This window comes from Triturus cristatus, chromosome 1_2, assembly GCF_964204655.1.
Source record: "Triturus cristatus chromosome 1_2, aTriCri1.1, whole genome shotgun sequence".
In the NCBI taxonomy this organism is placed as follows: domain Eukaryota; kingdom Metazoa; phylum Chordata; class Amphibia; order Caudata; family Salamandridae; genus Triturus; species Triturus cristatus.
The window spans coordinates 32587702-32612780 of record NC_140580.1 but is presented as its reverse complement, the minus strand read 5'-3'; the positions used below and the strand labels follow the sequence as shown (position 1 = coordinate 32612780).

At 44.8% G+C, this 25079-nt stretch overlaps 1 protein-coding gene across 1 annotated transcript in view; it reads left to right on the top strand.

The window, feature by feature from the left end:
• The window catches only part of LOC146866685 (tetraspanin-18-like), a 311267-nt gene that overhangs the window by 265043 nt on the left and 21145 nt on the right, over positions 1 to 25079 (top strand). Inside the window, exon 5 of the mRNA XM_085614475.1 lies at positions 1915 to 2013. Coding sequence (XP_085470601.1) covers positions 1915 to 2013 — 99 coding nt within the window. The remainder of the gene's footprint in view (positions 1 to 1914; positions 2014 to 25079) is intronic.

Genomic DNA, 25079 nt, shown 5'->3' with positions numbered 1-25079 from the left:
TTAGAGCCGTAGTAGAACCCATTACCACCCTCACCCACGAGCATTAAGGAGATGAAGACTATGCAAGCAAGAGAAAACAAAAGCAAAGAACAAAGAACACATATCCCTTCCCAAAAACCCCTCAACCCCCCACCCTCCCCACCCCAACTGCACTCTAAGCCACTCTAATCTACTCCATTCTATGACACTCTATGACACTCCACTCGGTCCCACTCCACTCTAAGCTGCTAGTCCAATCTACGTCATTCTACTTCACTCTACTCTACATCACTCTAAGCCACTCCAATCTACTCCATTCTATGACACTCCACTCGGTCCCACTCCAATCTAAGCCGCTCCACTCTATGACACCTCACTGTATGATACTCTGCTCTGCAACACCCCACTCTACTCCACTGCAGTCTACACCGCTCCACTTTGTGACACTCTATTCCACTCTACACCACTCCACCCTACAACACAACGCCACTCTGCGAGACTACACTCTACACCACTCCATGGCACTCTACTCCACTCTAAGCCCCTCCACTCTACACCACTACACTCTTGGCCACTCCACTCTATAACACTATTCTACGCCATTCCACTTTACACTACTCTACACTGTGACACTCTGCACCACTCCACTCTACTCGACTCCACTCTATGATGCTGTACAGCACTCCACTCTACTCCACCCCACTCTATGCCGCTCAACTCTATGACACTTTGTGACGGTATGTGACACTGTAAGACAATCCACGCCACTCCACAACACTTTACTCTACTGTATTCTACTGCATTCCAGTCTAGGACACTCTGTCCCACTTCATGCCACTCCACTCTATGCCACTCCATTCTACAACACTCTACTCAGCTCTTCTCTATGACACTCTACTCCACTCCACAACACTTTACTCTACTCTACTCTACTCCATCCCAGTCTCCGACACTCTATGCCACTCCTCTTTATGCCACTCCTTTCTGTGCCACTCTACTGAACTCTACTGTACTCTACACCGCTCCACTCTTAGACACTCTACTCTACTCTTCACTACTCTGTTATATGCCACTTCACTATTCGGCAATCCACTCTATGGAACTCTACTCCAGTCCTCTATATGACACTCCACTCTACTCCTTTTTACACACTCCACTCTAAATCACTTCAATCTGCAACACTCAAATTTAGTCTACTCCACACTATTCCACTTTACACCACTCAACTTCATGTCACTCAACTCCACTACACGACACCTTGATTACGCTACTAACCTTTAGCCATGCTGAACAGCAGCCACGCTGGTGTACAACATGGCTGAAACACATTGGCAAATCCAACAGCTCTGGCATAGGGGAGAGCTATTGGCTTTGCCAATGCTTGCTACTTTCTGTAGTTTCCATTTTTATGTATCATCCCCTAGCCTGTAATCCGTAATTAGGAGGCTTTTGAGAGGGCTACGGGCTGGGTAAGTCACCATTCTGTGATATCAACTGGTGTTAAAGTGTGTGTGATGTCACTTGCCCTACCGCTGGCCTTTTTTGACTCAACAGCCATGTGTTGCTCTTCTCCACTTGAGAATCATTGAATGGCATGTACTTGGCACCATTAGTATTAGCCCCAAATCTGTTGGGTATCCCACGTCTATTCACAAGCTTGTTTTGGCTCAGCTTCTTTAAGATCTGTGGTGCTGGCCAGCCATGGCCCGTGCAGGTAAGAGCGATGGGGCGGAGGGCTGGGTGGGGGGTGATTTCGACGGACGATGAAGAGGGAAAATTAAATAAATAGTTAATTTTCCCTAGTCGTCGTCTGTCGAAATCCCCCGCCACCCGGCAACACCTCCCCACCCCTCTAACCTGCACTTGCCGCGGCTGGTGCTGGCTCTGTTCATTAATGCAGTTTAAAGGGAAAATGTCTTTATCTTTCCTTCACAGATTACTAGTGAATACTTCCTTTGGGAGCTGCACAAGAATTACCGAGGTGACAACTCCACAGACGTCTTCTCCACCTCCTGGAACACCATCATGATCGCTGTGAGTGTCTTTACAAAAGCTACACCTAATCTTTAAGTCTTCAAGGCGAAAGTTGAGCTCCATCCGTCTGCTCCTAGGCTACTTCTTGTCAATACAGGTTTTGATGGGCATTGTCTACCATTAAATTGCTCTATTAATTAGCCAGGCTGTGGTAGAATGGCCAAAAATGCAGTCAGGTCCTCATAAAAGTCAATAAGGCTAGGGCTTACCCATTAACATGTTGGGCTTGTTAATCAAGAGTGCACTGGACAGGATTATAAACAGCACAATGGGCTAGGCTTGGACTACCGGTCATAAGGCAAGACAATATAGGTAGAAAGCAAGACTGGAGCAAGCAAGACCGGACAAAGCAAGACTGGAGCAAGAGCATAATGCTGCTGCTCGTGGCACGGTCCAGTGAGATGAAACTTCCATGGGGCATTCGCAATAAACATTCAAATGTAAATAGATATGAGGGAGTCTCTAGACTCACCTCAGAAGAAAGCAGTAACCTCTACATGTTTAACTTGCCCATGAATTGAAATGGAAAGAAGTGTAAGATACACTCAGAGTGGCACAGGGTAAGAGTAGGCGCAAAGTGGTGGTCTGCCAAATGAGTCCACTTAGAACAATACCTCAGGATGAACATTGACCACACGTAGCATCATTATCTCCGAATGGAAATGAGGCAAAGCAGAAAGGAAAAGATGAGACGCAAAACGTTGTCCTGCTACGCGACCAGAATCCAGAAGACCATCTGAGTTTACATGTGGCAGGCAAGCTTAGTACTCAAGTTATGGAAAGAATTGAAAACAAACTAATTTGTTCACCCAATACCATGCCACTTAAGAGAACACCACAGTCGCTTTCTCAGAGGCACATTCTCCTACAATCACTCGCCACTTATGTGGTCACTTTCCAAATTCCTTACTTCTTCCTGACCTAATTACAACCACTACATTGTAAAAGCTATCCCAGGTACAGAGCCTGTTGCCTTGAGGCTAGCTAGGTTCATGTGCTAAAAATCCATTACAAACATAATTGCGTACAATGGGTGGGACAAGGAGCTGCGATGGACATCAACACAAATGTGACAGGCAAGACCGTAGTTTCATCATTCAAAAACAGAAACAGAAAAATGACTTCTATGTCCCCTACTGATCTAATCTTATACCCCAGGATGCGTCAAATAGAGAATTTGTTTGGAGCCAGATATATTATATTTCTGGTTATCAAAAAGCAGTTGCAATTTGCCACTCTACATTTTGTGAACAGAAACGTATTTTGCATACCAACCTCTGTTCTAATAGGTCATCTCAGAGAGGCTCTCAGTCCAACCTACCTACTCAGCATTATCTAGGTAGATCACTCACTCCGATTGGTTATAATACCAGGGAGGCTGGCCTGCAAGGCTTCCTATACCATCATCATGCCTGTGATTGATTTTTCAATAAAGAAAATCATTTTTTTCAAACGGTCCGCTTTCCTTAATGGGGTTCTCTGAGAGTTGGCAGTGGTCCCCTGAACCACTGCCTACCCCCGTTGAAACCTTTACCATAGTTCACATGGGAAAGGCGTCAAATGGGGATCCCCTACATTTTGTGAATCCATTACCACCTCAACTTTGGGGTCAAAGAATTGTAATTGTTATTTCTTTTTCTCCTCTGTGTTTGTCCTGTTGTTTCTGTTCTGATTATATATTCTCACTATTGTAAATGTTCTGTTGTAAACTCTTATGAGAAGGGGCAGTATGGGTGTAATGCAAATAAATGCGTGGTTGATTTTTCTGTTAAAATTGATTTGTTATAGAAGTATGCTACTCTATTTTACGTGCCATAAAGCTGTATGCTGCTGTGTAGTGTGTTCATATTTTTTGTAATTATTTACTTTTCAGTGTGAACTCCATGTAGCTGGCAGGTCATAAGCTGCATAGGTAATTGACTATTTCCCAATGTGGGCAGGAGTGTTCGATGATTTTTTATCGTAATTTGGATGGGACACCCACTACACGCCACTTCCCAATTGTGATTCGTAATCGGTTTCTAAACCTATTTTAGGAGTTAGTAATATTATAGTAACACTACTACTAGAAACCTTGGAGGCTCACTGTGATGCTATTCTGTGCGTTTCCTTCTTCATCATCTCGACAACACTGCTGCTTGCTTACACCTTCAAAACACGTTCCCATCTCTGATGCCGCTCATCTGACATTCTTGTACCTGTCGTTTCCTGATAGTGCTAGACTAAAGTAATAGTCTTCAACTCAGCATCTTGCTCCATTGAATCCTGCCCCCTGACACCATTTCCAGCTGTGCCAACAGGGTTGTGTATAAGCTACCCTGCTCTGCGCCCACACCTATCCAGAGGCACCACTCAAGCAAGCTTTCATTTAGCAACAAAGCCCTTTAGAAATCTTTCACCCTAGTCCACAAGCCTGTTTATGGACTAGGTCTTCCAACGTGATATCATCTCTGTCTGTCTCTCTCTGCACACCATCACTGCCTCTCTGCGTTTCAGGTTCACCACTCTTTGTGACTCCACTCCGCTTGCCCTGTCATCTACAATCTGGTGGTTTACCTTTCTCCTCCGCCACACCACTGGAATGCTCTCCAACAGGACATTGCAAATTCTCATGCATCCATCCCAGAGCCAAATAAGAAATGTGCCTGTCTATCCTAAGTGACTACTATGTCCTTGCTTGTTCTGTGAGGCTTGTGCAGTTTATATATTTCACTGCCTGTCTTTTCTTATATGACAGTGAGCTAAGTACAGCATCTCTCTCTGTGATACCTTTCAACCTAATAAATAAACGAATAAAGAAAATAACCAAACTGTCTCAGACACTCAAAGACTAGCTTCAGCATGCCCCAGGAGAGAGGAAAAGCCAGATCTCTGTCACTCCGTCTCTCAGTCTCACATATTGAAAAACGTAGATTGACAAGAATTCTGTTCAATCATTCATCAAATCACTCATTGCCACAAAGTCAGCATGAGAGCATCTCATGGTGTGCAGGTGCCCAAAGCAAAAAGTTATTGAAATAATGAAATAATCAAGCTACAACTATTAGGATTGACACATAATGATTAATTTAGAATGAAGGAGGTGCAGAGAGCACAGGATTTACAGGAATGCAATTTTACAAAAAGATTCTTGTCAAGCAGAAATCCCCTTGCCTTAAAAAGGAGAAAGACCCACCCTGTCAGCAATTATGTCATTGTCTTAGTTCATTCTTAAAAAAAACAAAAAAACTAGGTATGACAATATTTCATCCAAATCATAAAATAGTAGGTCTCCTAGTAAATAAAATGTTACTGGGACCTATCCTGTTGAGGACTCAGTGCTACCCGTAGACAGATTTTTCACAATAACATTGACAGATGCACAGACATCAGCTCTTTGTGCACGTTGTAAATTATCAAGCTGTCCATGAGATCCTGTTCCTGACACCTGTACAAAACGGTACTTTTAGAGAATCTCTCTGATTTTAGAATTTATCCTGTCATAGACAGTGTTCCCTCTTGCAAGGCAGAGTCCACTCCACTGTGAAAGGATCAATAGTGAGCCATCTTTTGAAACAAAGCCATGAGAGCCCGATGTTCCATTTCTAACCTGCAGCTTCCATTGAAGGAGCATTCACCTATCCAATCCAGACAAGTACTGTGGCCAGCAACACCGTAAACCACTTCCAATGCAGCTTTCAGTCGCAGTCAGCCATGGTCATTGAACGAGCCTGGTTTATGTGTTGGACAATCATCGATAACCCTTGAACAGAGACAATGCCCGAGCCTTGGTACCAATGCCTGTGTCAGCTGCACTCAGCATAGTCTTCCATTACTTCTCGCTGTCCGGCTCCATGAACTGGAGCTTGGTGGCTCTGGGCTAAGGAGGCTACTGTGCCTCCTCACCAATCAGTTTCAGTGTTTTTCACTTTCATCAGATACATGTACCTTCCAGGTAAGTTCATATGGAGTCCCTCAAGAGCTGGCCCTATCACCAGTGGTTAATTTGTACAAAAACAATAAGCGCAGGGGCTTTTGTCGGGAGGCAGCTTGTTCCAGCCCATTTATCCCGTTAGCACCGCCTACAACAAAACTATTAAAGAGGGGAGAGGATGTAGCCTACTGACCAGAGCTGCAGACTTTGGAGATGGGCAACCAGGTTTGAGTCTTGGCGCCTGCTCAACATCCTGTCATTAAGGGCAAATCATTTAATCTCCCTGTGCCACGTTAACTGGAGTTCATGAAAAGCATTGGTGTTGATGATTAAGCTCTGGTGCTGAGCACCGGAAACCACCGACTCAAATTAGGCACTGCCTATCACCCATTTTCTTCAATATGTGTATGCAGAACCGGCCACTTTGATTGGATCATGTGGCTTTGAATTTATAACTAAGGCTGTGTCCACTACACAAAAAGAGTTTGGGAAACAAATTATCGTGGAGTAAATGACAACGGTTTTACTAGAAGCATGATTATTTTACTGCATTTATTAACCTAATTTAATTTATTAACAGAGCACATGGCCACATAACAGGATTCATGGGGTGAACACACTTAAATTGCCTCATTAACAAAGGGACAAAAGCTTAACAGAAAAATAAAGTTTTCAAAGACCTGCAAAAAACGAAATAGTTTTTAATATCTTTCAAATGTGTTCTTTCTTTCTGCAGGGAATGTAAAGATTAATACTGTTTTCAGACTGCTGTGAGCTGCTAGTGTGCACTATTTTTAGGTCTCACCTGAGACAGCGTGCATGTGCTAACTACTTGTGACAATCTATTGTTTCTAGAGAAAAAAAACTTTAAAAAGGGCCCATTTCTTACCATTGGATGGTTTTATTGTCGCTCTTATTTTCCTCCTTTTCGTTGGGGAGGAGGTGTCTGCACATGTGGAGTTCACTTCATCTCTGTATTTTTGCTTTTTGCCTAGAGCATGGACCAAGTACTGATTGATATCTCGATTAGTGTGCTTTGACGCTACTTTTTTTGTGGGTGTGTATTGTTTGTTTGTATGCCCTCTTTACATGCTCTCATGTCACTCTATCTAATTTTTCAGCTGCTTTTATGCCCTTTCATTTTTGCTTTTCCATCTTGGGCACCCTGCTTTCCTGGTTTGTTCTTTGCTTTCCAGATTTTTCAAAATGTCGCTTTCCAGTAAACCTCTTTTCTCCCACTAGTCTTTTTCATGCAGCACAACAAAATAATGTATAATAGCAGCAATCACTAAGGGTGGGTTTGTTTCTAACTCACACTTGTTTTGGTCACATTCCGTGCTATGCTGCCTACCTACCCAATTAGGGTAAGCATGTTTTTATATTGTACCAACTGAAAATATCAGCACTTACCTAAATGCATGTGTACATGTGCTGTTTGCAATTCTAAGGTTGTATGCCTCAATAATATGTTGTACCATAATATACTATACAATAACAGGCTATGACATATCACACCATACCATGTTATACAATAATAGACCATAACATAACATGCAATATTATACAATAACAAACCGTACCATAACATAGCATACCACACCATACAGTATCAGGCCATATCATACAATACAATGACAGCCCATACCATATCATACTATATTACAACATACTATAAAATGACAGGCTATACCATACCATGCCATGCAATGACAAGCCGTACTGTATCATACTATCCAATCAAGTCACACTCACCTCCTTTTACCCCTTCCTGCCCCAACTCTCAAGCCACCCTCACCTCCTTTGACCTCTTCTTACCCCTTTTTGTACCTTCAAGTCACCCTCACCTCCCTTTACCTCTACCCAACCCTGAACCCTCAAGTAACCCTCACCTCCCTTCACCTCTACCAACCTTATAATCCTCAATCCTCCATCACCTCCAGTTATCTATGCCCACCCCTGGGCCCTCATGTCAGCCTCACCTACCTTTCTATCTATCCACCTCCAACCCTCAAGTCACCCTCACCTTCCTTTGCCTCTATCCACCCCCTCTGCCCATCCCGAGCCCGCAAGTCACCTTCACCTCCCTTTACCTCTACCCACCCCGAAACCTCAAGACACCTTCACCTCCCCTTACCTCCAGTCACCCCTGAGCCTTCAAGTCACCCTCAACTTCCACTATGTCTGCCCACCCCTAAACCCTCAATTCACCCTCACCTCCCTTTACCTCTACCCATCCCTAATTCCTAAAATTACTTTTTTTAAATAACATATAAAGCAAGTTATTTAAACAAAATATGTACTTGTGTGGTAAAGGTACAAATACTTTCCTACATGGTACTTAGGTGCGTGGTAAACGTCCTGTGAGGTAGAGGCTGCGAGGTAAAGGCTGTTTACCTTCCGTCAGGACTCGAATGTTTTAGAGGCACTGTTGATTGTTTCACACCCTTCAGTATGTTTCACGGGCACCTTCGCCTCCTTGACAGTTTGCCCCTCCCTTTTCACCTCATCCTGACGCGCTATACTTTAAGTCTCACCTGAAACAGAGCATGCTCTGTCATTTGCGAGACATTTCTTTTACTTAGGGGGCTTAGAGCCCACCCATTGCTTACCTTTGGTTGGCTTCATCATCGCTCTCATTTCCTTGCTACTCTTTAGTCTGCAAGTACCGGCTTTACTTCCTCTTCATGTGTTTGTCTCTACCTTGGAACATGCTTCCTTTCCCCAGTTTTCTTTTATTGCTTGCCACTTTCAGAAGTACTTTTTTTTCCTTTTACTTGCTCGCCTTTCCTACTTCCCTCTCCTGCATTGGTAAAAGGGTCACTACTGCCAACTCCCCTCCAGGACTACCTTGACTTCTTTTGTTGCTACTTCCAGGGTGGATTCAGTAGCCTATCCTGGGCGAAATCCTGTCTTTCATGAGCTGAGGAAAGTATGATTTTCAAAATAAGTGGATAACTGCCTAACCACAATTTTTTCCCAAACTCTTTACCAGTGCAGGCTCTAGGGTGATTTGCCCTTAGTTATCAGTGTTGTTAAAGTTGATGTCAGTTTTTTCAGGATGGTGATCCAACTACAGTTTTAAAAGAATCAGTGACAACATCCCCTGAGTGTTGGCTAGCATTAAATGTCTGCACTACATACCTTGAGATGGGAGATACCAAGTTCAGCATAATTGGTATTGGGTAGGGGTCCTCCAGAGAGCCAGATTTACAGCTGCGGATAGTGACAACTATGTAATTTTCCTGATTATTAGTCAGCACTGTCAAATGGGTCCCACCCACTTTTTGCGGAGAAATAGAGATTAGCTTATTTTACAGATATGGATTTTCTAATGTTTATGTAGATCCGTTTCACCATTTTGGAGATGAAGGCGGCACCCCGATCACAGAACTCTCGGGGTCAAGGTAGAGTCTTGACAGGAGGATGGATTAATAAAGATCTTTATAATGAAAAACATGGTCTGGGTTTCCAGCCTCGATTATTTAGAAACACAGTTAGATTTAGCTTGTCTGAGAGCCTTCCTAGATAGGATAAACAGGGGTATTCTACTAGAATATTGTTGTCAGAATATTTTTGCCAGAAATATCGCCTGACAGAAATATTGTGTCCTAAAAATCATTCCACTGGAGATATTAATAGAAAATATACACTTAATGGGGCGGTATTTAATAATATCTGGTGAGCCAATGCAAATTAGCTTCCAGGAATTTCAGCCACGAAAAGGGTAACTTTCGAAAAGTAAATGTTCCTTAATATTTATTAAAAATATGACTTCACCAAGCTTGTCCAATGCATTATTAGTATTTTATTCTGCATAGAACAGCTAAGCCTGGAACAGAGAAAATAGCTTTTGGGTGATAGTCACTGTAAGGATATGGTCACACAAATTTTTTACATGTCCCACTTATAAATACCATGCACCTCACCCTGTGGGTTAGAAGGCACACATGGGGTGACTTACAAACATTTGAATAGGAGGGTTTTTGCCTGTCACAAGGATTTATTTTGACAGGTCAAAGTGCATAGTTTGTACTGTTGCAGTCAGGCTACAGTGGTAGGCCTGAAGCCATGTTTGCACCGCCACTATAGTGGATGGTGCAACAGGTGCTGCAGTCCACTGGGGGTATTTAACTTCAAGAGCTTGGTACATTTAATAGCATTTACTAGAGACTTACAGGCAAGTTAAATATGCCAATTAGGAGTATGCCAACTCAACCATCTGAAAAAAGGGGGCACTGGCACATTACTACTGGTTAGCAGAGGTAAAGTGCACAGAGGTCTAAGGTCATCAACTAAAAAGGGTCCAGCAAAGGCAAAACAATCTGGGGTCACCTCACAGACAGCACAGACTTCCTACATCTATCATATTTCATGTCCATGATAACACCCACCGCATACACTAACAATGAACCTGGCATAATTCTGTTAATTCATGTGCCTGGAATCAAAGGCAAATTGAGTACCATTTGTGGACAGAATCTGTGTGTTGCCACTTGATTTTATGCTTTCAGGAAACATGGTCTGTTTTGCCTGTCCATATCAACTGGTACAGCAAACAAATGATGGACGGAATGCTGACAATGCAAACATTCTCCCCCAGTCAAAAGATCAGGGTTAAATCCATTGTTCTTTTGCCAACTACGCCACCCCAGTTTGGACCCAGCCATATGCAAATCAGTCTTGACCCTGTGCCCCATGGGAACAGTGCAGACCGAACTGCCAGGCCAGGTCCTCCCTGGACCGGAAACAAGCATCCTTGGACCGGTTTCAGGGTATGTCACCCTTCTTCAGCCAGGCTAGCTTGAATTCAAGTGGCACAGTGAGCAAGGGACCCACGTCTGGGTACACCCATCCCACTTAGGGCAAAAAGTGGGACTGTTCCCATTGGGCACAGGGTCAAGACTGATTTGCATATGGCTGGGTCCAAACTGGAATGGCACGGGGTGCAAAACAACTATGGATTTAGGCCCTGATCTCTGTACTGGGGCGAATGTATGACATTCTTCTGCATTCTGTCCATCAATTGGTCTTTTTGCATTTGTCACCCCGAGTGGGACGGGTATGCCAGAAGTGGGTCCTGTGCTCTCCATGCCACTGGAATCAAGCTATCCTGGCTGATGAGGGCTGAAAGCCTGAAACCAGTCCTAGGATGCTTGTTTCCAGTACAGGGAGAACCTGGCCTGGCAGTTCAGGCTGGACTGTTCCCATTGGGCGCAGGGGCAAGACTGATTTGCATATGGCTGGGTCCAAACTGGAATGGCATGGTGAACAAAAAAATGATGGATTTAGGCCCAGATCTTTGTACTGGGGTGAATGTATGACATTCGTCTGCATTCTGTCCATCAATTGTTCTTTTTGCATATCAACTGGTACAGCACTTTCCATCTACCTGCCATTCCATCTCCCTCTGGATGCTCTAAAGGGGGTTTGACAATCTTTATCTCAACCATGGTAAACTTAGAACCCTTTATGGATGCCAGAGGTTCAAATATGGGCATATTGGATTTCTATAATAGCATCCTATTTCTGGACAGAGGCAGTATCCTGACGTAACTGGACCTTGACCTGGAATGAATATTTTAATGCCAGAATTGGCACAGAGTTGGGTATGATCTGGGGATGTGATTTCAATGTCCACCTTTGCCCCCCTGATCTCAAAGATCCCTGTGGTATAATCGACTTTGAAGGGAATCCCTCTCCCCATTTCTCTCACGATGTACTTGACAGCAATTTTAATTATCTAGTGATGAAATTTAAACTGTGGTTTGTGAATGAACATAGTTCAATCCTTGGTTTGCTTCCCTTGACCTACATGGGTAAAGGGTTGGGATCAGTTCATACAGAATCTTGCCGTGAGTGATCATCTTCCTCAAACTCTTGCAACTAATATCAGTGACTGGTGGTCACGGGTGGGTATTTCGAGGAGAATCACTGACATCATTGCCAACAAGAGAAAGGGTTCTCGTATTAAATGGGAGTTTGTCCATCTTGAATGTGTCACATCCTAGTTAGTTAAAGGTAATAGTGCCTTATGGGAGACCTGCTTGGATGCTGATGGCCGCACTCCACGCTCTTCCCAGATCTGTGGCGGAGGTTGTAAACTGTAGGAAGCTTTATAAGAAAACGATCACTACCCGGAAAGAAATCCTCAGACTACAAGCTTGGGAGACACTCCAGGAAGCATCAGTTAGGAACGATCAGAGGGCCTTCTGGGCTATTATCAATCAGGCTTTTCTTAAAGATAACGATGCTTCTATTATCAACTCGGCCATAACCGGCCATGACTTGTCTGTCTTCTTTGGGGCGGTTTACTCCAGCAAACCAGGCAATGCCAGCACTTCATCTGTTGTCTTAGAGGGGGCCTTAGCCATCGAGGCCAGCCCAGGCTGCAAAGCTCCTGGTCTGATAGGGTCCCTCTGGACCTTTTAAAGGGCAACTTAGAATTCTGGGCCCTTAGTGTTGCCAATGTCCTTAGATCAATGAGTTTACCCACCAAGCTCCCTTCTTGTTATACCTCTCTTATCATTTCGATCTTCAAGAAGGGTAACCGGGAAGACCCTGGTTGCTACTGCCCCATTTCCCTCCTGGACTGTACTGTGAAGGTATTAGGTCACATCCTCCTATCCCACGTGGAAAATTGGGTCGAGGAGAGTGGCCTTGTATCGGAAATTCATTATGGGTTCAGGAGAGGGATGGTGACAGAAGACCGGTGCATTAACCTTTGTCTGTTCCTGTGGAAATACAAAATTGCTAATCGTGATGTTTTGGATCTGATTTTTATGGACTTGTCCAGCGCATTTGATCATGTATCCCACTCAAATCTGTGGAGCATCGTGGTAGGCCTGGGTATAGACAGAGCAGTCATTAATACCATCAGGGAAATTTATTGCACCTCCACTGCTGTTGTTAGGTATTGGAAGCGTCCTTTCACCGTTCTTATTCTCCTTATATAAATCATCTGAAGAGGGACTTAGTCCTGAGGTGCAGGGACGTGACCCAGATTGGAAGCCGCAACATACTAGTGCTATTGTATGCAGATGACGTTGTCATCACGGGTCGTACACTGTTTGCTCTGCAGCACCTTCTGAACACCTTTGCCTCCATCGTGGAGAGACTAGACATCAAGATTAATACCAGTAAGTCTTTTGTAATGTTCTCAGGGCATAGGTCGTGCCGAGGCCAATTTTTAAGCCCCAAGCAACCGCTGTCACAGAGGTGGCTAATTTTAACTACTTGTGGTGTTACCTTGAACTTCAGGTAATCTTGGTCTCTGCAGATAGTTACCAGACATATTCAGCTTGCAAGGATTATTAATGCAGTCTTCTCCTTTGTGGCTAATCTAGGCAAAAGATCACTCACCCACATATTGGCTATTTATTGAGCTAAATGTGTATGCCTGGACACCTATGGTTTTGGGGTGTGGGGATATCAGTCGCTAACGTCGCTACAGATCACTAAAAATAAATTCACACGATGCCTCCTAGGTATACCACTGTCTACCTCCTTGTTTCTCTCACACAGGGAGTTAGGGCACACATACCTCGAGGATATCTTAATGCCTCGTCCACTGTTGTTGTGGCATAGGATTTGGGTGAACGAGGCTCTCTCCCTAAATAGACTGTTAATTAAGGATTGCCTGTCTCTCTCATGAACTTTTGTGAGCCTCTGGTTGAGAGGTATCAGGTATTTGACATTGGCCCTGGGCAAGTGAGATTTACTTGAAGATCCCCTTCCAGTCCTGCCCACTATACCTAAGAAGACACTGAGGGACATATGCTACACGTTCTGGAAGGAAACAAAAAGGGTTAGGCTATCTGTACTTCCCTCTGTTACTCAATATCTGCTCCTCGATCCTTTGAGGTGTATGTAACCTTTCTTAACATTTGACTCACAGCACTACATGCACTTTATTCTCCTTAGGTTTCACCTCAACATATTCCACAAACTGGTCACCTCTCCTACGTGTAATGACTGGTAGTGCAACTTAGTGCCCTGTCCGTGCGATCAGGAGTCAGTCCAAAGTACTTTACATGTCATGATGTTGTGGTACTTTTAATGATGCTCCTACAGCTACGATTCCTAAACTGTTTTTAATTAAGCACTCCCTGTGCTGTTGAATGGAAGTCAGGCATTTTTAGGTATCGCCTGTGCCAGGGCGCATGCGTTGCTCTGCGAGACTTTTTGTTAGGGGGCTTCAAAATCTGACCACACGCTCGTGTTTTTGGTCAGAGGCTATTGGCCTTTGCGTGCGTCTTTCTAGGAAAGACAGCACGCAATTGGGCAAAGGCGGGTGCATGTCCGGTCTTTGCTCTGCCAACGGCCTATTGCTTGCGGTTACCCGCACAGGCACCATCTGTTTTGAATTATTGTGTCCAGACGCTTGCGCGATAATTCAAAACAGATGTCTCGCTGTGGCGTGCACGAGCACCACTCATGTGCTTGTTTTTGTTGGTGACGTCTTACCCTTTCCCGCCGCTTATTCTTTAAATATGTTTTAACATGGCATGCGGCTTAAATCTCCATATTGGACTTGTTTGGAAATACTCGCGGACGCATCTGACTAAGTTAGGGATTGGCCCTTTATGGATGCGGCTTCTGGTCATTAGATCTACAGTATTTTGGCACTCTGCAGTGTATGTGTTTATACGTAGTACGTAGTGTATGTTATTTAACATATGGCTACCTATGGTCACGCCGAATAAAGTGGCTTCATATTTGGGATAGTGCAACACTTAATAGCATGCCGCATTTCTTGAGATTTAGCCTCCACTATGTTTGTGTGCGCAGTATGCCTCATAAAGATTTCCATTAATGGGTACTATTTTTTCCGTATTCAGATGCGGGGTCTTATTTCCATCTTAATAAGGAGCCTTTACTACGGTTATGTGCACAATATGCCGTTTGTGATTGAGCACTGACTACGATCCTCACTACTGGGGACAGCCTTTAATTCAACTGCTGGGCACTGTGGTCACCCTAACTAAATATAGTGCGTGGGATCTATGTGCTTGAATAGGTGATATACACGTTTCTTAATATCGACTTGCTAATGGTGCTTTCACGTTTTTAGGTCTGCCTCTCATATGCAGCCCTCATACCGCCTCCCTTCCGTTTCCACCCGTGTCTGTTTTCTTCCCTCGTTTCTCACCCTGCCTTCATCCCCCTTCCACCTGCCCTTCGTTTGGCCTCTCTCCGCCATCTCTCATTCCCCCACCCCCACCACTCCTTTTGTTCTTATGTCAACCCTTTAGTCCCCCTCTTCTTGTCTTTTGATACCCACCTCTCACCTGATCATTTCCTCTCCCCTCAAATCCTGCATGCCCTCTTACCCCTTCACTATAACTCTTCCCCAGCTTCATTTGCTCTGCCCCTGCCCATCACTATTTTCTACACTTCTCCTCCAACTTCCTTCAGTGTTGCCTCTCCACCTTCCTTCTCTTTTCCCCTTTCTTATGTCCCATTCTCTTTTTTAACCCCTCTCCACCACCGATTCTTTCCCCTCCTCTCTCATTCTCTCTCTTCACTTCTCCTTCTTATACACTTCTTTCACCTTTGCCTCTCTACCAACCCTTTCTCTCATTTACACTTTAGCTTCTTGCATGTCCTACCCAGGAGGTCCGCCTCCCTCCACCATCCCTTCTCTACCCCCTACCCCGCTTTCCCTCCTCTCCCCCTTCGCCCCCATTTATTCCTCTCTTTTTTTCTAATACCTCGAAAGCTTTCTAATGTATGATGTAAGGGCTCTTTCTCGTAATATTAACCACCTAATCTTATCTCACTCAGCCCCCGCCCTTCCACACACTCACCTATTTCAGACTAACATTGGCAAAAATAGAAAAGTCAATGTGATAGCTCCCGTCAGTCATACATATTTTAGGTGTGTTGCAAAGCGCCTAATGGCTCCTTCCGGTACCTTCTGAGCGCTGATATCTACACATATACGTGTATTTTAGTGTTACCAGTAAACAGTGGCACAGCAAGGAAAATTCCTCCCACTGCAACTTTTTTGTCATAAAACAGGCCTGATTGGGGTGCTGTGGGCTCCTCACGCGCCATTGCCCCAGGGCCACAGCACCTGCTGCACCAATGAAAGCCGCAATTACGTTCAGTATTATGAATGCGCTCCGTCGCTCTAATGAGGTTTCGTGATCTGGGGATTGACCTGTCGTGGGTGCAGGGGACTGCTACAGGATACAAGGCTTTGGTGTGGTTTCGCTGTCACTAAAGCGGCCACGAGCAGCCAGAACTGGCGGGGACTCGACTGAGCAGTCATGATGTGTCGGGATAGACGAACCAAAACAACCAATAGAACAGGCAGGAAATAGTTGCCAACATTCCCCCCCAAAAAAGAAAAAAATGAACATTTTTATATGCTTTTTTAATAAGGTTGTTCAGTTATACATATCATCTTAATTATAGAAAAGGTAACAAAATGCCTACAACACTTTTTACTGTAACTTTGCTACACACCAGCCACACTTATCTACAACATAGCTTAAACATATTAGCAAAGCCAATAGGTCTAGCTAAACACTTACAAGGTCCTAAAGGCGAGACCTATTGGCTATGCCAATGCTTGTTTACAATTTGGGGGAAATTGTATGGTCAGCTTGGCCAGTAGTAATAATATTTTAGTGTAATTACACCTGGGACATTTTTTTCTCTCCCTTTAAATGACCTCTTGGTCTTGACTACACAGCTTCATAGTAGAATTGTTTTTGATTACATATATTGTTAAACTTTTGTGATAAATTCTTGAACTTTCTAGAACGGTATGTGGAACTGACTCCTCGGGACTTTCTTTGTGTAACATGATTCCCCTTGGGGGGGTGCTGTTTAAATTGTTTTATTTTATTGTATGATGTACTGTTTTATAAGCTTTTATGGTCTATTCATTATGACAGAAAAAAAGTTAATTTGATGACTTGAATTCATGTGGACATTCCTTGCTAGATGGCACTTCATTCTGGCTTCCTTTGGCATAATATTGGCATCCTTTGGCATAATGTGGCCCAGGACTGACGTATGGAGCAATGCTGACCCTGGCATTGCGGTGGTAATTCTTGGCATAATTTGGGTGTACATGTTCATACACTACTAGAGACATGGAAGTAAAACTGGAATTGGTGGTTAGAAACACTATTTGATGGACTGCAGAGCAGAGGACCGTTTGTCGTACACAGGCAATGGCTAGCCACACCCTAAGGCTCTATAAACATTTAGAACAAGCTCCATTCATTCATCCACACATTCACTCATCAACTTACCCATTCAACTATCCTTTAGTAAAAATAATATTCGATGGACTCGGAAGCAGAGGACATTTTTTTATACTGTTGATTCAAACAAGCTTCCATGCACTCACTCAGCAACTTTCCCATTAAACTATCATTCACCCAATCATTTATCAATAGATGCATTCTCACCCATCCATCCATCTGTGTACTCATTCACTTCCATCAGGGCCCTGTCATTGAACTATGCACCCAGTCATCTGTCCATTCTTTAGATGCCTTATTGTTGCACTCATCAATGAATCGTTTATGTCAGTGCTTGTTTAATTGGTTGCAGAGAAGAGCTGTTTGGACAAATTTACACAGGGCATCGTCCTACTTTTAAACCATAGCAAAGTAATGAATCAGCCAGACTATCTCAGGAAAGAGATGCAGCGTGCTTAACAAATGAGTGTGTAAGACGTCATCTAAAATCTCCCTTGCTCTTTCGTGAATGAACACTTCGGAAGGAGCCAATTAGCCATGTAAAGGGATCTTTGGACTGAGGTCAGCAGCTCCCATGACAATCCCATGGTAACCTTACGTGTCCCGTTGATGGAATTATTGTGTTCACTGTTTGGCATGGCGAGAGTAAACACAATGTTTTCCACTCCGGGGGCTATCTCATGTCATCTCGAAGCTCTGTGACCTCTTATCCAGGGCCAGACGTAAACTGACAATAATCACCTCGGATTGTGAGGGGAATCAGTTCAAACAAGTGGATTTTAGGGGGGATGTGGAGGAGGGGTGGGTAAATAAGAAAACAAACAAAAAAGTACTTACCTGCCGCTGCCGGACACCATCTCAGCGTTCTTCTGCTCCGGTCCTGATTCCCCGCGGGCTGGTGCCAAGTCCTCAGGCTCCAAGGTGCCCATCAAGAGGCTGCTGTCAGCCTAGTGATGCTATTTACCAGCATGAGAGCTGCATCGTGATTGGCCTGAGCGGGCTGATTGGCCTGGGAGCCTGTGCCTCTTCTCCATCAGGCTGCGCAGCACAAGTTGGGTGGAGAGATCTAAGTGCGCATGTCGGTTTGGACGCCCTTCGACACTTACAGTGTGCGCTACCCCTCCTGCTGCCATCATTGCCCCCCTCTGCCCTAGACTCGGCTGGCTCTAGCGCAGCAAGACACATAAAATGATAAAACAATGTTTTTGCTACCAGTGGGAGAGGCAGGGGCGTCAACGCTCCTCCGCCATAATGGAGGAGCCACTGCTGCCACCACACCTGAATTCCAAGTTGGACAGGGTGCAAATACACCGTGTGTGTCTCTCTCAATGCCGCAGTGCACAATTTCTCTGGCCATTGGCAGAAAAAATGTGCGCTTAGAAGCATGGCAGATTTGAGAAACGTGTGGTAATGAGCCCAGTAAATTTGCGTCACACTTGCTATTTACAATTGTGGCAAGGTTAGTTTAGAATAGCATGGTGCGTGCGAAATAACAGGCGGAAATTTGGGATTCCTGCCCTGGTAGCTCCGGCCACCCTGCACTATTCATGATCAGCCCATATGGATGCGCCCCGGTAGCCCCTCCCTTTGCTGTTTGGGCTGCTCAGAGGGGCCCTCATTATGGCAATACCAAAGAAGGAGCGGGGACTCCTATTCTGAATGGTATCTTAGCATTAAAATTCTTCCATTAGGACATATTGAGCCGGAATGGGGAATAACATGAGGCCCAATTTTACCAGATCCCTTTTCACACATGTTCCCGATCCTGGGCCTATTAACAAATCCGTTTATGATGCAGTTTACCACTTCTGTGTAACAGTCTGGAGCCTGGGGAGACTGCCATTGCCGGGATGGTGGAGAGTGCATCCACCATTCCCCATTGTGCAAGGCAGGTGCCTCTCTCCGACATGCCCGCAGCTGCTCAGCTAGGCCTGGATCCAACCGCAGCTTCCAGGCTTGATATATCTGGGCGCATTCATTTCAGGCTCGTAAACAGAGGCTGCTCAGAATGGTCCAAGAGGTATCCTGCTCAGGGTATTGCTCATGGCCAATCTTAATGGGGTTGAACAAAAACTGGGTTGAGGCTTATATCAGTAAGGCCGAGCCTATAATCATAAATATCAACAACAATACCAATACTGATGTATATCTTTCTATTCGCATCTATTTGCGAAGGGGCATATTGAATGAAAACAACATGAGCCTTTAGACCACTTTTGCCGTCTGTTTAATCAATAAATTTCATCAATTTATATTTTATTCCACCATAAATTTAGTGACTTCTCAAAACCTTCAAAAACTTATATGAAAATATATAGCTGCGAACGCATAAAAATTATTACATTTACATTCTTTGCACACTCCATCCATTCGAGTCTTTCATGTCAAACATTCACTACCCACATCACACTGAACAGTCCAGAACAAACATACTTTCAACTTTCAAAAACCTTCATGTGACCACTTCTAAAAAAATACTATCAACAAGGCAATAGAATAATCTTAACCAAAGTAATCAAAGTACAATGTTTTTCAAATGTTTTGTAGTTCTTATGGCCAAAAAACCAAGGTTGACGCGTTTCAAGCCCCTTCCAATAGCGGGGCTCTCATCAGGACCTGTAAGCTTTGTTTGGCGATGGATAGATCATCCGATCTAAACCTTTTGATGTCTTAAATATTGTGCATATCTTCTTAAGGTTGGGATGTGACTTTTATTTTGATTGCCATTCTTGCAAATTTGCTCGTTTATGTTAAATCTTCCGTTCGAGATGGAAAGGGAAATCTGTGTTCCAACTTTAGTTGTATACGCGGGGAATGTCGCTCTTCTTACTTTGAGCTCAAGTTTCTACGTTCTTCCGCTGATTTCCCTCTGAGTTATTTCTGCTTCTCGCAGGGTTTGCCGTCCTGTCAGGGAGCCTCAAAGTATCTTAGCACCATAGACACAGTAGATTTCTTGACCCCTTTTCCTTTGTTCCTCTCCATACCTGGTACATAACACTTCAGGCTACACCCTGGTTGTGCATTGGTGTCTCCCCCGCAAAGAGTGACATAGGGTGTGTATAATAGGTGCCTTGAGGTCGGTCGCCAATGTGTTCTCATTGCACCTTATAAAGGAGATAATGATCGCGTTGTCTTTCCTACTAGAGGTTCTAGCAAACGAAAAGGCTTTCTTTTGAGACTCAAGAAACTTGTCTATGTGAACTCAGGCAAGTATGACTGAGCACAGGCAGGGGATTGCACCTGTGCTGCTTTGATAACATTTCTGTGGAAAGCGAGGACTGTTATAGGTACAGAAATGTATCCAAGATTTATGATTATCCTAATTATATCATTTTGTTACGACCTCAATGTCCTATACCATGATTGAGCCCTCGGGCCCACAGTTCTTAGTGCTGTGGTGCTCTGGCAGCAGGATCATAACTAGGGCTCCCAGTTTTCAGTTTTTACTGATTTTTACAGATAAATACAGACAGAAAACAACGTGTTTCCTATTTGTATTTATTTTTAAAAACAGTAAAATACTGAAAATTGTGCTTCTTGTGAGTGACTCACCATGCTGTCTTCCATGAAATAAAGGCAAAAGCTGAGCAGATAGACTGAATGGGGACTTGCAAAACAGGAGTTTATTTCCTTAAATACAGGCATATGTTAACATGCATTTCTAGTATAACACTAATGTGCACTTTTGGGTGTAGTGTATTGCAATATATATGGCTGCTTAATTTGCTAAAACGTGACAGGCATCCATGTATGAGTGCACGTCTATGAGTTAAATAAATGTGGAAATATACAATTTTATGACTCATTTATTCTCAGGACACAAAAAAATAAATACCATAAAACCGGGAGCCCTAATCATAATGCAAGCCTCTGCACCCCTATGGTGCAGCGGCCACCCAACTCTTCAGGGAGCCTCAACCCATCAGGAGGCCCACTATTCAGCCAAAGGCCAATGAATAGCTCTATGATATAGAAGACTTAGGGGACCCTGATCACATTCTGCAGGGGGCCGCATCATGTTGCGTTACGCCACTGGCTGGGAGGCCTTGTCCAGGTGCTGTTTTCATTGCTGGCCTATTTTGGGGTATGTTGGACATCTGCTGTCCCCCTTGATGCCAAATCACAGATCAAATTATTAGTTGGGTAAGATGGTGGCTTCATTCATCCTTCTGCTCTGGTTGCGGGGTCCGCCTAGAGTGTCCTGTTGGTCTTTCACTAATAAAAGATTGCCTGTCATATATAGTTTACTTTGTTTAAATAGTAGCAAGATCCTAGCTGCAAGCGTAGACATTTAATTCAAAACATTGTCCAAGGAGGGGTTCTCCTAGCCACATCTAGCAAACAATAATTGTGTCTTCTGGATAATCTTTTCCCAAAGCCTATGTCAACTTCTGGGATGATGGCCTCTTGCCAGAGCTAGAATTCAGCCCCAGAGTTCCTTTTGAACACCCCTGGAGAGCCCCTGTGGGTAAATGCAAATGTAATATCAAAGTCGGTCATCGACAACTGGGAATGGGGTACGGTAATTCTTTGTACAATGTATTTATTTATTAGCAGCTGTAGCTAGTGCACCCCAGACCCAATGGGTATAAAGACGCTTTACAAAAGGGGGGTTTCACAAGAGCAGTTTGTGACTTTAACAATGTAGTTACATATTTGAACAAAAAAGGGAAACATACAGTGTGATGTAAATGTAAAATAGAGGGTGGAGGAAGATGGGACACTATAGCTTCAGGAAATGAATGCAAACATACAAACAGGAACAATATAGATTCGCTATAACTGATATAAACATTGACTACGTAAACAAATGTTCTACGGTTCATATACTGTGCGGTGTAGGGGTGGGTAAATAAGGCTACTGGAGAGAAACATGCACATTTTCCGAAGTACCACTTCTAGGTCATGAGGAGACAAGAAGTATAAAAGTCAGTCCTTGCTCCCATTCTCGGGAGGGAATGGTCTCAGAGCCCTGCCACTCCATGTGCAGTAGTTACAGAAGATCGCTGTCCCGGTTGCCACAGGGATGACAATCCACCCTGGGGAGTTTGTGAGAAGGACTGCCTCTGGGTTTTACCTTTTCATAGCCTGGGTTTTTAGGAAGTTTGTGCAAGCCCAGGTGGTACTGCTGACTTTCTAAGATGGCGATATTCTGGGCTAGAGGGCACATTGTGTGTGATGAGCAACATGCAGAGGCAACACTGAGAAGCGCAGAAGCAGCCATCCACTGGTCCGTGGCTGAGGAGATGCTGAAGTATGGCAGGCACACCTCGAGAGGCGGCAGGGCCCATACCTCTGCAGCATGTCTGCGCTAGCCACTTACAAGGCCTCGGAAGAGCATCGGTAGCCAGCGCCCCTTCCATTCTGTCCAAATCCTCTGACTCAACTCCACATATTCAGGCCTATTCAGAGGCTGTGGCATCTGGGCAGGCACAAGGGGTTGTGTCATTCTAGCTGAAGTGACGCTTGCTGCCCCAGCCCTGTGTGAGTGATAGGCCTGGGCATCTGAGGAGAAGACTGAAGTCCCATAGACCTCTGCATTCCACCTCTCTGACCTTTCCTTAGCGGCACACTGCCAGAGTGAACGCAGAGGCAGGCTTGTTGTTCCTCACAGGCCTCCGTCGTTACACGTACACTTAGTCACATGGATTTGCTGAAGGTATCAGACTAGTGATGTCAAGGAGGCGGGATTTCTTGCCTGTTCCTTGTTTGTGTTGTGCTGTATTGACTTATAAGGCGCAGTGTAAAGTCCCGCAGGACATCGAGCGCCTTGAGATCATCCGCAGCAAACGCTGTAATTGATCCCAAATTCAGACTTTTCTCTTGAGGAGGCAGAAGCTCTGTGAATGGCGAATCGCGTTCCTAGAAGCTCGTCATCTAAAACACATAAACCATCTATTGGTCTTTAGGAAAGCCTTGAAAACCGGGTTATTTAACTCCGCTTGACTCTAACATCTAGCATGGCTCTTAGATTCTTGAAGCGAGATGAGGTTGCCTTTCCAACTAGCGGCAAGATACCTCCGGGTACACGTGCGCTTTATACGCTTATTTAATATAACATAATATAACTAATACATTTACTCTGAGTTTAGCTTCGAGCCTCACCTGATAAAAGCATTCAGTTTATCTTGCCATCCACTAATACCCTTATTATGCGTCAAACAGCTCAGACGAACTCTTACCTCCCTGCCAGTAAAAGACCACTCCTGTTCTGTCAGATTACATTGAAGGAATGTGAAGGTCTCCAAGCCTCACCCACTCGACAGAAGCGCAGGTGTAAGGCAGGACAAGACGTTTAGCAAATGGCTCTTTGCCACATTCCTTGTGAATCCCTAGATGCTCCATGAAATAACTAACCCTGGGCGGAGCTGGCGTAGTGCCACTAAGCGGAGGTGCATGGAGTTATAAAAAACTCAGTGAAACTCCGCTCCGCTCTGCCACCTGCCTCCACAGAAGCAGGGCCCGGAGCCTGGGTTTCGGCGGGTCCCGGGGTGCAGGAGTCCATGTCCTGCGGGCAGCCAAGGGTCTCTGTGCCCGGGACGGGGGTCTCTTGTGCCCGGGCAGGCTCCCAGATCCCCCCAGGCCTGGCTGGGTTGAAAAGCAGAGACCGGGCCGGGGTTCTGTGCTTCGGGCAGGGCCTCGGGTGCAGGAGCCCCCGTCCTGCGGCCTGCTGAGGGTCCGTCTGCCCGGGACGGGGGTCCCTGGTGCCCGGGCAGGCTCCCCCCTTCCCAGCCTGGTTGGGTTCAGAAGCGGGGACCGGGTCCAGGGTCTGGGCTCCGGTGGGCCCTGGGGTGCGGGAGCCCACGTATTTTTAGCTGGTTCATCCCAGTAGCTGGTTTTCTGACACAGATTGTTTTTCCTCTCAGCCACAGGTTACTAATCAACCGTGGTCTTTCACAATCAATCCGCGTTATCTAACCCACGAATACCGCCGAATGTCCTGAGTAAGTCTGTGAGCTTTGGCTCTGTTTTGATACTCCTCTACTACTCTACTAGTATGTAACTTATATCCTTGTGGTTCCGTCTCTGTCTCTTTTTTCTACAGGAGCATCTGATGCCCACCTTCCATATTTTCAGCCTGAAGTGATCACGCTGATTGGTAAATAGACCTACAAATGAAAAACTCATGATATGCTCACCTAGAATGCATCGCCCCACTAATCACATTCCATTATCCTTCGGTGCCTCCCCTTTCCTACAACTCAGTCCTAATGAAGACCCCACCCCCAAGGCGCAAAATTTCCTGTTCTCAATAGGGGTCGAAACGTTGACAGTTCTTTTGTTTCATTGTCAAACATGGATGATAGAGATTTAATATCTGCATCTATTTTGTTATGATTTGTCATATATGTACAGGCCAGTCCTTCTGGCAGGATAGGTTATAAATATTGATTGCTGATGTATATATACGCACTACCTTCCCGCCTCACATCACTTTCACAAATCCCTCCTATGCACCTATCACTCCATCCTGGATGCACCTATTTTTTCTAAAATTGTCCAAATGTGAAATACATTGTGTTTTATGAATTGATTAATTCCTGTTTTGTGATGAAATAAAATCACAACCATTGTTGGTACAACTTCTTGGTGATGTTTACATTTTGGTTAATTAATCAAGGAACGTCTTCTGTATAATATGTGTTCAGACTGCTTTCCCCTGTGACACTAACTTATGTATCACATTGTACCCGAGTCCAGTGGCTTATCGGGTTACCCCATTGTTATATAACTCACATCCTGTGGCCAGCAGAGGGTCTGGGTGCCCGTCACAGGGGTCCATCGGGCCAGGGCAGGCCTTCCCCGCTTCGCCTTCATGTCAAGGTGCCTGTGGGCTCCGAGTCAGACTACCCTCGGGGGCACCCCTCGCAGCCCCGTGCCCCAGACCCAGCTAAGGGCTCTGATGAGCCCCTGGACAGCAGAGCCCCGAGACC